The sequence below is a fragment of the Mastacembelus armatus genome, unplaced genomic scaffold (assembly GCF_900324485.2).
Source record: "Mastacembelus armatus unplaced genomic scaffold, fMasArm1.2, whole genome shotgun sequence".
Classification (NCBI taxonomy): domain Eukaryota; kingdom Metazoa; phylum Chordata; class Actinopteri; order Synbranchiformes; family Mastacembelidae; genus Mastacembelus; species Mastacembelus armatus.
This window is the reverse complement of record NW_022872938.1, coordinates 957,423-974,757: the sequence shown is the minus strand read 5'-3', so window position 1 is coordinate 974,757 and position 17,335 is coordinate 957,423. Positions and strand designations below refer to the sequence as shown.

General features: G+C 41.6%; 1 protein-coding gene across 1 annotated transcript in view; it reads right to left on the bottom strand.

Annotated features, from left to right (window-relative positions):
- Positions 1 to 16,730, bottom strand: part of col11a1a (collagen, type XI, alpha 1a) — a 102,132-nt gene extending 85,402 nt beyond the window's left edge. Inside the window, exons 1-4 of the mRNA XM_026305776.1 lie at positions 16,514 to 16,730; positions 11,604 to 11,768; positions 8,969 to 9,182; positions 4,600 to 4,762 (exon numbers count right to left, since the gene is read on the bottom strand). Coding sequence (XP_026161561.1) covers positions 4,600 to 4,762; positions 8,969 to 9,182; positions 11,604 to 11,768; positions 16,514 to 16,610 — 639 coding nt within the window. The 5' untranslated portion in view covers positions 16,611 to 16,730. The remainder of the gene's footprint in view (positions 1 to 4,599; positions 4,763 to 8,968; positions 9,183 to 11,603; positions 11,769 to 16,513) is intronic.
- Positions 16,731 to 17,335: the final 605 nt, after the last annotated feature.

Sequence of the window (17,335 nt, the reverse complement as noted above, 5' to 3'; positions counted from 1 at the left end):
AGAGGCACTAATTGTAGCAGCACAAGAACAGGTCCTGAGCACAAGATCGATAGAGGCTGGGGTCTACCACACCAGACAGGACCCCAGGTGCAGGCTGTGCAAAGATGCCCCTGAGACAATCCAGCACATAACAGCAGGTTGTAAGATGCTAGCAGGCAGAGCATACATGGAACGCCATAACCAAGTGGCCGGCATAGTGTACAGAAACATCTGTGCCGAGTATGGGCTGGAGGTCCAAAGGTCTAAATGGGACATACCTCCAAAGGTGTCGGAGAATGACTGAGCTAAGATCCTGTGGGGCTTCCAGATACAGACCGACAAACTGGTGATGGCTAACCAACCAGACATAATAGTGGTGGACAAACAGCAGAAGAAAGCCGTAGTGGTAGATGTAGCAATCCCAAGTGACAGCAACATCAGAAAGAAGGAACATGAGAAGCTGGAAAAATACCAAAGGCTTAAAGAAGAGCTAGAAAAGATGTGGAAGGTGAAGGCAACAGTAGTCCCCGTGGTAATCGGCACCCTCGGGGCTGTGACCCCCAAACTGGGAGAGTGGCTCCAACAGATCCCAGGAACAACATCAGAGCTCACAGTCCAGAAGAGCGCAGTGCTAGGAACAGCTAAGATACTGCGAAGAACCCTCAAACTCCCAGGCCTCTGGTAGAGGACCCGAGATTGAGGAAGACACACACATAGGGGTGAGAAGGGAAATTTATATTTCCCTTCTCACCCCTATGGGTGGTGTGTGTGTGTGTCTTATATATATATATATATATATATATATATATATATATATATATATATAACATATAGATAACATAACTAGCCCACTACAGTGGTTTAAAAGTGGAGTAAAAGCCTAACTTTGGAAGAAACGGTATTTATTACTTTTCTTTTTTTTTAAACATAGGTTGTTTAGGAAGCAAAGATGTAGTAGATGTCCTGCAATTAAAAACAATGACCTGATGAGGAAGTTATGGTCTAAAATGTCTTGGGTTTAGCTTTTCTTCAATGGACATGTTGGTGAGGGAAACAGAGGTGACGAGGAAGTGACAGGAATGCAGAAGGACAGATGGTGGTAGACTTCACAAAAAGGATGGAAATTGCTGTAGTTAACACATTTTTCCAGAAAAAGGAGGAGCATAGGGTGACATATAAGAGTGGAGGCAGGAGCACACAAGTTGATTACATCTTGTGCAGATGTTTCAACCTGAAAGAGATCAGTGGCTGCAAAGTAGTGGCTGGGGAGAGTGTAGCCAGACAGCATAGGATGGTGGTGTGTAGGATGACTCTGGTGGTGAGGAAGATAAAGAGGACAAGGGCTTAGCAGAGGACCAAGTGGTGGAAGTTGAAAAAGGAAGTTGTGTGGCTTTCAGGGAGGAGCTGAAACAGGCTCTGGGAGGATGACTGGACAGCTACAGCTAAAGTGATCAGGGAGAGAGGTAGGAGAGTACTTGGTGTGTCATCTGGAAAGAGGAAAGCAGATAAGGAGTTTTGGTAGTGGAATGAGGAAGTTCAGGAGTGTGTTAAGAGGAAAAGGTTAGCTAAGAAGAAGTGGGACACTGAGAGGACAGAAGAGAACAGACAGGAGTACAGGGACATGCAGCGTAAAGTGAAGGTAGAGGTGGCAAAGGCCAAACAAAGGGCGTATGAGGATTTGTATGATAGGTTGGACACTAAGGAGGGAGAGGTGGATTTGTACAGGTTGGCAAGGCAGAGAGACAGAGATAGGAAGGACATGCAGCAGGTTAGGGTGGTCAAGTACAGGGATGGAAATGTGTTGACAGGTGCCACAAGTGTGATGGAAAGATGGAAGGAATACTTTGAAGAGTTGATGAATGAGGAAAATGTCAGAGAGCACAGAGCAGAAGAGGTGACTGTTGTGGAACAGGAAGTTGCAAAGATCAGTAAGGATGAAGTGAGGAAGGTGTTGAAGAGGATGAAGAGTGGAAAGGCAGTTGGTCCTGACGACATACCTGTGGCTGTATGGAAGTGTTAAGGAGAGGTGGCAGTAGGGTTTTTGACTGGGCTACTTAACAAGATCTTGGAGAGTGAGAGGATGCCTGAGGAATGGAGGAGAAGTGTACTGGTGCCCATCTTTAAGAACAAGGGAGACGTGCAGAGTTGTGGAAACTACAGAGGAATAAAGCTGATGAGTCACACAATGAAGTTATGGGAAAGAGTAGTGGAGGCTAGGCTGAGGTCAGAAGTGAGCATTTGTGAGCAGCAGTATGGTTTCATGCCAAGAAAGAGCACCACAGATGCAACATTTGCTTTGAGAATGCTGATGGAGAAGTACACTGAAGGCCAGAAGGAGCTGCATTGTGTCCTTGTAGATTTGGAAGAAGCATATGACAGGGGGCTGAGAGACGAGCTGTAGTTTTGTATGAGGAAGTCTGGAGTGGCAGAGAAGTATGTTCGAGTGGTGCAGGACATTTATGAGAGCTGTAAGACAGGGGTGAGGTGTGCTGTAGGGGTGACAGAGGAGTTCAAGGTGGAGGTGGGACTGCACCAAGGATCGGCTTTGAGCCCCTTCTTGTTTGCTGTGGTGATGGACAGGCTGACAGATGAGGTTAGACAGGAATCTCCGTGGACCACGATGTTTGCAGATGACATTATCATCTGTAGTGAGAGCAGGGAGCAGGTGGAGGAAAATCTAGAGAGGTGGAGGTTTGCTCTGGAAAGGGGAGAAATGAAGTTTAGCTGCAGTAAAACAGAGTACATGTGTATAAATGAGAGGGACTCAAGTAGAACGGTGAGGTTACTGGGAGTAAAGGTGATGAAGGTGGAGGATTTTAAGTACCTAAGGTCAACAGTCCATAGCAACGGAGAATGTGGAAAAGAAGTGAAGAGACGTGTGCAAGCAGGTTGGAACGGGTGGAGTAAAGTGTCAGATGTGATGTGAAAGGTGGACAAGACAGTGGTGAGACCAGCAATGTTGTATGGTTTAGAGACAGTGGCACTGAGAAAAAGACAGGAGGCAGAGCTGGAGGTAGCAGAACTGAAGATGTTCTTTCTGGGAGTGACGACGATGGATAGGATCAGGAATGAGTACATCAGAGAGACAGCTCATGTTAGATGTTTTGGAGAAACAACCAGGGAAATCAGATTGAGATGGTTTGGACATGTTCAGAGGCGGAACAGTGAATACATTGGTAAAAGGATGCTGAGGTTAGAGCTGCCAGGAAGGAGGCCTAGAGGAAGACCAAAGAAGAGGTTCTTGGATGTAGTGAAGGAGGACATGAGGATACAGAGAATAGGGTTGAATGGAGGCAGATGATTCACTGTGGCGACCCCTGAAGGGAGCAGCCAAAGGGAAAAGAAGCCTTTGATTACTATCTTACTGTAATCATCAGTTTGATGATACATGGTATTACAGTAAGATACCAGTATCTTAAAATACCAAAGCAATGCTTCTCTTTAGTAATAATTGCTATCTCTTTCCATCTTTCCATTCTGTGTTCATTTAACTCATTGCTTTTTACGTCAACATTTCATCGCTGAATACCTACATGTCTCAATCCAAAAAAAAAAAAAAAACAGTCAGCATTAGCTGTCAGCATTAATTAATTATTAATGCAAACTACAATAGAATAAGCAACACGAAAGTATGGTAAAAGCATACTAAAAGGATCAAAAGTAGTATTTGTTATTCAGAAAAATACTCCTCATGTAATATCACCTATGGCATAATGAGATTAATACTTAGGTACCACTTTGTAAGAAGCATTTTAGCTGCTCCAAAAATGCCAAAATATGTATTTAACACTATAATAGCAGTCTAGACTATTAAAACACATCAAACGAGTGATTCCTGATGCCCATGAACACAGTTGCTCTCTCACAAGCAAACTTATAGCAGATACATCCTCTCACTGCTAGTTTCTTCCCACCAGAGAAGACCAAAAATGGATGATTAGCATTGATAGCTGTACATACTGTATATTGAGTACCTGGCCTGAAGGTTCATAAAATAAGACTTGTACAAACATGGGTGTAACATCAAAAACTTCACTGAGTAATTCCAATACAATTAAATATGCAGATTTCCTGCAACCCCAAACTGTTATTTGTCAATCATCATTCATGCAGATTAATGATGCAGCTGTCAAGGTTTTTTGCATCAGTTATTTTGGAGGAAATGTGCAGTGATGTTGACAAGTCTTCACTCATATGAACTGAAATAAAGTTTTACAAGATGCAAGAAACCTTTCCTGTATACTATGTACATCTGGATGAGCAGACAGTGAATCACTATGATACTGAAGAAAATTTGTGACAATGCTCAGGCAGGTTAAAAAAAATTGTGCAGGTGTGAATGTGTCCTGACTGTTTCTCAGCCCTGTGATACACTGCCCTGCCTCTCACCCAGGTCAGCCCTCTACCCCATTTGGATCTGATGTTCATCTAAAGGGTACATTTAAAGTCACTCTGAACTGGTGAAGCTCTACAATGTGAAACACTGGACATTTCCTTGTTATAAATGGTTGTTACATCATTGCTGATAATTCTACCAAAAAGGAATCTAGCAATGAGGCCAAAATGCAGTTTAGTTTCAGTCTCAATGGACATGATCACACAATCCACTAAAAACTTTACCTGGAACACTCGATCATCCAGGAACCTGGTGCCAAACACAGTAACACCATTGGTGTCAATGGAAGCTTGGTCACTCCTGGGAAGAGGCTTGGTGATCTTCTGCTTGCAGTCTACAACGATAGTGATTGTCTTTTTCTCCACACTGATGGCTACACGGTGCCACCTGAACAAGGACATAACAAAGAGACAAGACCCAAATGTTATCAGAAGGAATTTACTACACTGGCACAAAACTAAACAGGTTGAGGAGCTGAGTATGCACTCAGCAGCCTGACTGCTTTCTACACTGCAGCAGCACAATGAGGTTGGTATATAATGACACAAACATCCAGTCCAACTCAGGCCTTTCACATGTTGGTGCGTGGCTGATCACATTGATGATGTTGAAAAAGAGGAATGAGGAACAATATACATAGGTGCAGAATGTACACAACCAACAAGACTTTTGCAAAGTTGGCTACACAGGTTTCTTCAACCAGAAACAGTTAATAAACATTTTAATGTAATGCAGATACACTGTATGTAATTCAAGAGTTAACTACTAACAGAGTTAACTTAACTATAACCCAGTGTAGTTTTATATAGAACCTAAAAGTGCTAAGGGGCAATAGAGCCTCTGGTGACTGAATCCTGTTCATCTTATTTACAAAGTAATAAAAAATCAGAACTGTAAACTTCTCGTTATTTAACTTAAAGCAACCTTCCTCTGCCAGGAACTTTGAGTAAGAAATGCACAGATGTACAAAGGAAGGAAATAGCAGGAAATAACCACAATTTGCTTTACATTAAACTCACTACTGATACAAACAGCCAGAAACACTTTAGTAAAAGCTATCTGACAGTGGAGATTAAGTAGGCAAGTGCTTTGCTGACCATGACCTCGGTTATGTCTGAAGCACGGACATCTTCCTCTAACCATGATTTGATCAATAATGATTTCACTGATACCTATATTAATCTGCGCAAATACAGTGGTGTGAAAAAGTGTTGGCCCCCTTGCTGTTTTTGCATGTTTGTCACAGTTTAATGTTTCAGATCATCAAATAAATTTAAATATTAGTCAAAGATAACACAAGTAAATACATCATACAGTTTTTAAATGAAGGTTTTTATTATTAAGGGAAAACAAAATCCAAAACTACATGGCCCTGTGTGAAAAAGTGTAAAAGTGTTGCCCCCTAAATCTAATAACTGGTTGGGCCACCCTTAGCCGCAACAACTACAATCATGCGTTTGCCATAACTTGCAATGAGTCTGTTACAGCACTTTCTTTGCAGAATTGTTGTAATTCAGCCACAATGGAGGGTTTTCGAGCATGAACCGCCTTTTTAAGGTCATGCCACAGCATCTCAGTCACGAACAGATTACAGGACATTATCCTTCAGGATTTTTTGGTAGACAGCAGAATTGGAACAATTCATGGTTCCATATACCACAGCAAGTCCTCCAGTTCCTGAAGCAGCAAAACAGCCCCAGACCATCACACTACCACCACCATATTTTACTGTTGGAATGATGTTCTTTTTCTGAAATGCGGTGTTACTTTTACGCCAGACATAATGGGACACACACCTTCCAAAAAGTTCAACTTTTGTTTTGTCAGTCCACAGAGTAATTTCCCAAAAGTCTTGGAGATCATCAAGATGTTTTCTTGCAAAACCGAGATGAGCCTTTATGTTCTTTTTGCTTAGCAGCGGTTTTCGTCTTGGAACTCTGCCATGCAGACCATTTTTGCCCAGTCTCTTTTTTATGGTGGAGTCATGAACAGTGACCTTAACAGAGGCAAGTCAGGCCTGCAGTTCTTTGGATGTTGTTGTGGGGTCTTTTGTGACCTCTTGAATGAGTCGTCGCTGCGTTCTTGGAGTAATTTTGGTCGGCCGGCCACTCCTGGGAAGGTTCTCCACTGTTCCATGTTCTCACCATTTGTAGATAATGGCTCACACTGTGGTTCGCTGCACCCCCAAAGCTTTAGAAATGGCTTTATAACCTTTTCCAGACTGATAGATCTCAATTACTCTCTTTCCCATTTGTTTCTGAATTTCTTCGGATCTTGGCATGATGCCTAGCTTTTGAGGATCTTTTGGTCTACTCCACTTTGTCAGGCAGGTCCTATTTAAGTGATTTCTTGATGTGTGGCAGTAATCAGGCCTGGGTGTGGCTAGAGAAATTGAACTCAGGTGTGATAAAGTTAAGTTATGTTTTAACCGGGGAGACAAATACTTTTTCACACAGGGCCATGTAGTTTTGGATTTTGTTTTCCCTTAATAATAAAAACCTTCATTTAAAAACTGCATTATGTGTTTACTGGTGTTATCTTTGACTAATATTTAAATTTGTTTGATGATCTGAAACATTAAACTGTGACAAACATGCAAAAAAAAAAAAGAAATCAGGAAAAGGGGCCTATACTTTTTCATACCAGTGTATGTACAAATAATGAAAAGAAATTTTCTTTTCTACCCCTGATATAGAATCCATAGATATGTAGTCCCTCCTTAATGTCCCTCCTTTCTAAACGGGAAATAGAAAGAAGCAATCGGGGCACATCAGAGTTGAAAGGCTGCAGGGTCCAATGGGCTCACTGGTTTGTTAATCAATCCCTCTTTAAACACATTAATTCACACATTTGAGCTAAGCCTCAAATATGTTTCAAGTGTCAAACTTAGTGTAAAGATATAAACTTTGATTGACATATGTGTAACTGTGTCCTTTGTTCTTGTTAGTCCTGTTAGTTAAATTGTGTAAGACTGGCTAAAAAGAACACGAGTATGATGGTGACTGTGGTGGAGCTGAGTGTTTCATTCAACTCTAAAAACGCATCTATGCGCATCTAACAGGACTGGTCTCTCCTCTACACATGGCAACACACCCAAAGAGAAAAACAGATTTAAGGATACGTTATAGAAGTAAGAACTCTCTAAGGAAGTTGCACAACACAGTGATTAATCAATATCCATACATACAAAGGGATCACTGGTCACCTCCCTCACCTCTGAACAATTACCCTTAAGTACTACTGCTACTATTGCAACAAGCAGCAATGGACCACATTCTTGCCCCCATACTTTGGCCCTGTTTGACACAGGATTATACTCATTAGACTCCAAACTTAATCCTCCTTCTGGGTTACTCGGCATGACAGACATGGTGAACATTGTGAAAAGTGTCTGTCAGGGGCCAAGAAGGCGTGCCTGTCCAGAGCAGTATACACAGTCAAAACATTGTTCTGAAGTGGACAATGAGACGTGGCACCACTATAGCTCAAAAAGCATTTACCATAAGTATAGTATCTTACACCTCTACATAGTAAATGCCTAATTCATTTGAACATGCCTAAATCAATCCAGGGCCTGCTTTTTCACATTGTCAATATTGTTGTTGTCCTGTCTCTAAATGTGGTGAGACACTAAACACATGTATGCAGCCTAAAATGTAAGGTCACTAAATATTTTACACCAAGCCTGGACCAGAAATGTATCCAGAAACAGGAAGTGTGAAAAATGCTCAAGACAAAAAATTCTTCTTTATGGATTGGGTCACAAAAACTACACACTGGACAAAACAGCCCAGAAGAATAACACAGACCTGTGTGAGAGTGTAACTTCTGCTAGAACCTACATATTCAGATTATTGTTATTGCTGACATGACACTTCTGCAGGACTGAGCTTCCTTTTATCACAATAACTGTCCATGCACTGGATTTCATCTTAAGCCCATCTGACATTTAAGATTTCCACTTTTTTCATTCCTCTCTAAAATAACAGAGATTGAGTTCATGGATGAGGCCAGATTATTCATAACAGTACCTGCTGTGTCCCAGTGATGCAGTGTTTCCCTGTCTCTGACCTGTGTCTGTGTGCAAGTACCCCTGATGAGATGGAATCTGAGATAGATCCTATGATGAGCACCTGTGGTGCAACAATGGAAATGGGTTGTTTTCTTGCTTTCAACAAGAAGAACAAGTCAGAAGGAGTGAAAACCAAAAAATGTGTTTAAGGGCTGGGGTTATGCGCATGCAAAATACAGAAAATCCATTCCAATTTTCCAGACAACCAATGGATTAATCAATCCCATGACCACGCATGTGATCAAATATGAGGACTGTTTTTTACTTCTTTTTAATTTTGTGGCAATAACTTGGTCAGACTATATCAGGTGCAAGAACTGCCAATACAATATAATATATGCTGTATGACTTTTTGTCAAGTCAGTTAGTGCTACAAATTGAAATAGACAAGTTTTATGTGTAGTTACTTGGTATTTCCCTTCTGCACCATCAAAGACTTCCTCTTCGTGCTACAACACCCTTTCCTGGTTGTCCCTAGTTGTGTTTGAGTATGTGAGTGCATTTTTTCAGATTTGACGTACTTTCCATCTGCAAGGTTGAGATTATGGAACAGAGGGTAATCCTGCATAGCCGGCTTGCCAGTCTGATCTTCATACAGGAAGACAGATGAATGCCCCACTTCCATACCCAGCTGCTGGACTCCCTCCTTATTGTAAATAGACAGCAAGAAGGACTGGAGGCCAGAAATGGGGCGAACTGTTGTCAGGATGGAAAAGTCCTCAGGAAAAACACCTCCTGCATAGAGATGTGGTGGAAAAGAAAGATGAATGGGTTAGAGTCAATGTGACTAACGACAAGTTTGGTTATTATTCATTCACCCAATGCAATGAGGTTTTCTTAGCTAAAGTCACTTGTTTTTTTAATATGTAAAACTTGATCTATCCCACTGTACTACCTAAGTATATAACACTTAGAACCTACAACATGTCTATGATGCTAAGAATCAGCATGCCCAAGTCCCCAGTCTTTCCTGCTGCCCAGCTGACATTGTGTCCAAACTCAGATTTTTATCCCTGCTGGTAGTGGGTCCACGGGATGCTGCATCTATCTTTTGTTTATCCAGGCTTTGCCTGACAAGGCCCCGTGAATCAAGATTTAGCCACCAGATGACAGCTGGCAAGCTTGCCACCTACATCTGGCTTCAGCAGGCTACATCTGGCCACCTACATCGCCACCTACATCTGGCTTCAGCTGGCTACATCTGGCTTCAACTTCCCACTTCTGTGGGGTCTTAAGAATGGCACACGTTATTTTCAGCAAGGGAAGAGGATCACCAGACCTGGACTGGCCATATCATTTGGTGCTGGAAACAGCACTATGAGGATATCCTAAACCCAAGTAACATGTCCATTAGGAGGAGGTAAAATTTGAAATCAAAGAAAGTCTCACTCTTATCTTTGGTCTCTGAGGTGGACAGCATAGGACTCTTTTGGCATGACATGTCTCTTCAGTGTCACTTGGAAGGTAACTCTGAATAGTCCACTTCACCGGAGACTATTGACTGGAGACTTAAAGACAGTGTGTTGGTTCTCATATTTTAAAGGGTGTATGCTAATTGTTAGAGTATCATAGTGCTCAGTGTCCCTGGGAAAGATTATGCTGGCAAAGGAGACTGACCAACTATCAGACCTCACATTCAGAAGGAAGAATGCAGCTTCTGGAACATGAACAGTGAGCTAACTCTTTAGCTTTGCATGTATGGGGATCTGGGATCATTTTTACAAGCAATCTGGTCATTGCTGGAGTAAGAGTTGTGTCCATATTTTTCAATGGATGTTGACCTCAACAATAATTTTAATACTGAATAGTTTTTATGGCCAGAGTGTCTGATTTGGGCACTTCAAAATTGCTTCTGTTCTTTTTGCAGATGCTGTCATTCTGTTGGCTTCATCACATTGGGTGAGTTGTAACTTGGTGTGAAGCGACATGTTTCTTGGTGGAAAAGGGTGGACTTGTCTCTTCAGATTGGGAGTGAGTTTCTGGACCATGTGACAGTTTAAGTATCCCAGGAAGTGATGAGATTTACAAATGGCTTGGTGCAGCATTAGCACTAATGCAAGCATGGTGCTGTGAAGAAGGAGCCCACTGGAAAGTCAAAGCCTTCAAATTACAAATCGATCTAGGGTTCAACCCTCAGTTATGGTGATAAGCTTTGGGTAGTGAGTGAAAGAATCAAACTGTGAATACAAGCAGCCGTAATGAGTTTCCTCTGTCGATTTGGCAGGCTTGACCTTGGAGAGAGAATGCAGAAGTCAAATTGTCGGGAATTCGTCTGGAGTTTAGAGTAGAGCCACTGGCTCCTTTATGTAGAAAGGTGCCAGTGGGGGTGATCTGGACATCTGATTAGCCCCCCAAGAGGATCTGGAAAGTTTTGCGAGGAACTGCTGCTGATCCTGCTGCTATCGTGATCTGACCTTGAATATGCGTCTGATAATCAATGGATGTCTTCATTTTTATCATGCAAAGTGTAATGTAAATTTCAAGACACCCTTATGCATAATCAAAATGATGAATCCGGTCTGGAAGTACCAAAATTATTTGCATGCAGAAAATTGATGAAAATATTATGCTCTGTAGAGATATTGGCAGTGATAGAATTACATTTACTCTTGTACTGTACATAATTTTGAGGTGCTTTTACTTGATCAATTCCATTTCCTGCAGTTTCATGGTTTGACTTCACTACATTTAATTGTATTTTTTACTCCACAACAAGCATTCTTTAACTTTAGTTTCTAGGTACCTTTCTGAATCAGTGGTTACATTATACACCTAAACTGAAACCTGGTGGGAAATTAATGAAGTACCCAGGAGTATGTAAAATAATTTAATTTATAAGTATATCAGCCACCTTAAGTAGCTGCATCTAACAGCTGCAACATTATACTGATGTACATAATCAATAATTATATTCCAATAATATGCTGTAAATTAAGGTGAAACACATCATTCTAGATAATAGATACTTTTGTCCTGTATATTTGCTCAGCCTTACCTCTTACTTCTCTATAATAATCAAATCAGTGACTGGCCTAACAGAGCTGAGACTAAATCATTAATAGGATCTATTGGCATAAAACAATTCTGAAACACACTAAAATCTCCAGTTTAGACATGATAGTTGAAAGAGCATTAGGACTAAGAGATTTCTCTTACCAGGGAATAACTTCATGGTGGGGGCACTTATCTGGATGTGCTTGTCAATGCTGTAAGCTGTATCCAGTTTTGATGCTCGTCCGTTTGTGCAAAATCCTGATGTTTTACAGACTCCTTCGGGGTAATTTTGAAATTCTAATACTTTTAGGACATCCACTGGTTCTGCTGATCGAGAAGCAAATAAAACATGAGTTAGAACATAGTTTTCATGCAGCATTTGATTATATGTGTGTATGGTTCATCAACATAATCTGCACATGGATGATGAACGGCAGTAAATATTTAAAACATCGTGTATATGGTTATATGGGAGGTTTTCGGGACATGTATGTCTTCACTCTGCACTGATAAACATAGGGCAGTGATAGTTCCACTGCATGACTTATTCACTGATTAACCCGTCATGGCCATCCCATGGAGGTACACGTGGCTGTTTCTCACTGTTATGACACATCTGGCACAGTGTCACTCATAATACATCTATGACTATGATTTGTGGTTCACAGGAAACATCTGTGCCAACATCTAACACTGATAAGACAGTATGTAACATTTAGTAGTCTTCATGCTCCAGCGCACACCTTAATCTGGAAAGGTACAGTCACAGGCCTGTGGGTCTCATGCTTCTATCTAAAGTCTAATCTAAAATGGAGAAAGATCCAGTATGAAATCACCTGCACACATATTTGTAGTCATGTATGTCAATTCATAAAAAAAGACAATGTGTGCTTGAATTTCATGTGTTTTCATGTATACTGCCATCTAATGTTTCTGAGCAAGCCTCTTTCTTCTAAGAATACCACTGTTCGGTGTGAGTTGTCCATCATTATGTGGAATCACTTGATGTTTTCTACTCATGTTTGAGTTTTAAAACAGTATTAGCTGCAGGAAGACAATGCAAGCTCCTCATTCCTGTATTTGCTGAGACAACAGTCACAGCAGCAGGTGAAGGGCTTTCATTTTACACAATAGTAGAGATAAATCTAGAAATGCTTCCTTTCCTGGTTCCAGAACACCACAGGAAATATCTTGGTTAAAGCCAGTCACAGACCACAATGCAGTGTCCCAGCAGAACTCTAGCTTTATCATGCCTGGACTGGTTTACTTTAATAAGGCTCACCAGATGCTCTGTGGCTGCTCCCTTATCTTCAGTGTGGTGTACTTTACATAAAGGAGACAGGGTAGCACATTCAGCTAGTACAAATGTTCCAATACTATACTATTGTCATGGTTGGGAGGTACTGTTCAATAATAGTGCTGAGGAAGTGGAGGATAACTGTGTTAACTGAGCCAGGTGTCAGGGAAAGAAAATAAACTGTGCACCCTCTAGAGCCAAACTGCCAGACTGTTTTCTTTGGTGTTTTTACTTTGGACAGCCTTTTGATTAGACTCACACTACTTTGGATTTACAGTCTTTTTTTGTATTTGTCTTTAGTACATACACACCCAAGGTTACTTCAAACATTTTCATTAAACCATGACATTTCTCCCAGACCAAATGTACTTTATTATGTTACTTATTTTACTTCTGCACATAAATGGGTTGTAACAATTATGTTAATGAAAATAAATTCCTGTAATTTTGCCTTTTCAAAGTGAGAGGATCCTTACTCTAACATAATATTTAATGCACATTAGCCTATAGAAATGTACTAGCCATCAGAAGTAACATAAATCGTGAAGTAGTGTATAAAAAAAAGTAATAGTAAATGAATGACATTAGAACATTAGAAATGATGTTGATAAACCTTTTTAACTGCCATTTGAAAGTAAAGGGATGCACACCTTTCCACTCAACTGTATGAATAAAACTCCATACTAAAGCTTTAGGAAATACAAAGCATACCAATATTGGACTCTTTATTGCTCGGCCTGTTTTCACATACGAGGAATTTGACTCTAAAATTAAAATCAAATTGCTCTAACAGTGAGGGGATCATTAGAAATGTCTAATGTCCCTCCACTAACTCTATGGTCAGTGCAAGAGAGAAGGAAAATCGCACTGGAAGCCTGTTTCATTCTGTTCAGAAAGGTATTTGGTTTGGGGACAGGTTCCTGTTTCAACATGAATCTGTTGCTTCTCATACAGATGGCTTGCACAAGATCACTACCCTCTCCTGCTGCTGGGTTGTCCCACTGTAGCATTTTATTTATACTGTAGGGAAGCAAGGCAACATGCCAAACATCAATCATAATCAGTGAGTTATTGATCATCCAAATATTCATCCATTATCTACACTACTTATTCTATCAAGGTGGCTGGAGCCTTGCTGACATTGGGTGAGAGGCAGGGGACACCCTAGACAGACTGTCAGTCCACCACAGGGCGACACTCAAATATAAACACTCACATTCACACCTATGGGCAATTTAGAGTCACCAGTCAACCTAAGCCCAACCTGCATATCTTTGGACTGTGGGCTGAATTCAGAGTGCCCAGAGAAAAACCTCACAGGCAAGGGGAAACATGCAAATTCCACACAGAAAGCCTCTGGGTCAAACTGGGTATGAAACAAACCCTTGTCTGTGAAGCCACAGTGCTAACCACTTCTCCATCCTCACCTAATACTATTATGCAAATTGCAGAAAGAGGCACTCTATGAGACATCTTTAAATGATCTTCATCTTGTTCACAGTTGTAGATGGACTGTGTTACAAGAGATGACACACATTTCTTTTGGTAAATCTCAACTCATCCTTTATCACAGCAGGATTCCCGATACCATAAAACCATAAAGCCTGCTTTGTCATTTTCAACCTTTGGTGAAAGGGCATGGTAAACATAGGACCTTTTCACCTGCAGCTCCCTGAGAATGTCTTTTTCTGTCCACCCCACACCCCCACACACACTCACACTGCAACCCTCTCCCTCTCTTCCTGCCGCTGGCTAAAATAAGACAGCCTTATGCTCCGAGGAAACTTCACTAAGACCTGCCCTGTTTGTTTAAAAAGGATTTCCCTACTACACCTTGTCCCTCCATATGAATAATGTTAGGACCTTAATCGAAATCCAAACAGGTCATTTAACAGCAAGAGAGGACTCTTTAAAGATTCTTAGCAGCTGTGTTCATTTCAGACTGGTGATCTCTGTAGTGTGCACTCTGCCTCTCATCCAATATCACCTGGGCTTGGCTCCAGCCCTCATGTTGATGGGTGGATGGTTTTGCAGTTACAGCACATTATGAAGCTGCTAGATGGCTATGGTTGAGCATATTAGGCAGAGGACTCTGAGAATGCTAACTTTGCCTGCTGGAATGCACATCTGAGCCTGTACCCCAGGGGTTGAGAAAACATGTCAGTGCACTGGTACATAGAGCGGGCATCATGCAGAAACTGCTCCAGCTGCCTTAAAGAGGTCAGAAAAAACTGCAGGTTGCAGCAGAATACTTCAGATATCAAAAACTAGAGTTTGGATAGAACAAGTCAGGCAACATTTTGTTAAAAATCTCACATGTTCACATTATTGAATTAAGGTAACATTGATTTTAGCAATAAACCAACTTAGAGCATAGAGCACCTTTAGACTATTTATCCATTCATCCATTCACACACACACCCATGGAACAGCCACCAGGGGTAACTTGGGGTTCAGTGTCTCTTCAACCTGTAGACCAGTGAAGCCAAGGATTGAACCACCAACCCTCTGATTCATGGTCCACCTGCTCTACCTCCTGAGCTGCCCAAAGTTATAAATCACTATAAATCTCAATTGCAATGAAGTTCCATTAACTTTTTGTGATGTGTTGCTAACCGTTTTACTAGCTAACCCTTTTACTAGCTGGCTCTATTAGGTTCACATCCGACTGCCCACGTGCTTATAAATCCATGCGTAAAATAACAAGGCAATTTCTCCTAGAATTTCTACATGTACCTTATACATAACAGGAAATTCTTGGAGATTGTCTGTAGTTTAAGATGTGAATCCTGTGTAATGGCCACAGGCCAGGCCCATATGCAGGCCTTCTCTTTGAAGGCTCTAAAGTCACAGGGAAATGTGAGAACCATCATCAGAAAATTGCAAGCATTCAGAAGGGAATCATTCCCACCCCTCACATAAACTCAGCTGCGTCCTGCAGTCTAACATCTAAGTGCAAAGTGGAGGGGATATGAAGGCACTGAGTGGGGGTGGTTGCATCAGCCAGCTTTTGGACTTTAGTGTGGACCAGGGCACTGTGGAGATAGGGTGAGCCTTCCTGACCACTTAGCCCCCTGCAGACACACATAGTCTTTGCACTCTGCACAGACAGGTCTGTGATCCTTGTGTCCAAATGTCCTTTATACTACATATTTAGTCTTCAAATTATAATGTAGCTCATAACATTTTAGAATCAAATTCTGTGCACATGTCAGGATTACATCCACCAGCCTTCATTTCTGAACACACTCTGTCTAATTGAACTGTATAAAAACATACAGTCTACTGCACTGCACAATGTGACAAAAGTCACCATCGCATCAGGTTTCATTGTAAATCACCATGTGTAAGCAACATATTTCTACAGTCCAGGGATATGTGGTTAAGGAAATGCACCCTGCCATCCATGTCCACATTCACCCAGGGGACCACAGTCCAAACAAAGAAGGTCTTTTCAGCCTAAATGGTTCTTAAACACAGGAGATGAGGTTCCAGCAGCAATTTGAGAGGAATTTCTTTGAGGAACTGACACTTAAAGGCTTTCCATTCATGCGTCAAAGCAGAACAAAGCGTTGTCTAACGTTAATAAGCTGCTTCTCCAGGTCTAATCTAGTTTGTTCCAGCACAGTGGAGAGCAGCGCACAGGTTTACTGTAAGGTTTGTGTTTGGTTGGTCTGCATATAGCGCTCAATCATCATCTGTCACACATCATCAGTATTTAATGTCAGGTCCAGGTAGCTGTTTATAGCTTCATCAGGGTAATTACACATCCTACCTGCTGTGCCAGCCTGGAGAAGTAGAGTTAAAGAGACGAGCGCAGCCACAACCCGCCTCTTCGTTCTCCACCTCGTGGACCACCTTTGCGTCTCCATTTCAGGTGAGTTAATGTCGTCCCCTTAGCGATCCAAGCGGTCCTACAGAAAAGCCATACATGTGGGTACTGAGCCTCTTTTCTCGGCCACAACGAGCCACCGACCCTCCTTCCCAGTGAAGCTTTAATCAGGTACAGTCCGCGCACTAGGTGCGTCCACGGGCAGGATGGATAACCAACCTCCACAAAGCCACGATCCCAGAGAACCAGCCCCCGATGACCGAATCGAGGGGCTGGAAAGTGTCCTCCGGGTCCACCCATCAGTTTAGTAACGCCCGAGGTCTCCTCCAGTTTTAAGGGGAGAAACCATGAAGTCGACAGAACTGTATTGTAATAAACACTGACCGAGAGCTTAGAGTCTTAACATACACTGGAATAAGTCAATTCAAACCAACACGAGTCGATATACGATATAACAGGTGGATTGATGTTATTCAGACCTTGAGTGCATATCTCTGGTCAAACACAAACATACTAAACTAACAGACACAGAGTGTGTCCTGTTTCAGTGGAAAGAAGAACAGATACAGTAGCTTTGGACTATTAAAAAACAAGTTAGGAGATATAATCAGCTTATTCAATGTATGTACACTCTTTTTCCATGATTAGTACTGTATTCTTCAGTTTTCTACTGGTTACGCTGTGTACAGTATGGTTCTGTAGTTTTCCAGTTCATTCTGGGAAAATATGAACTTCAATCTGAATACAGTAATACTAACTGAGCAC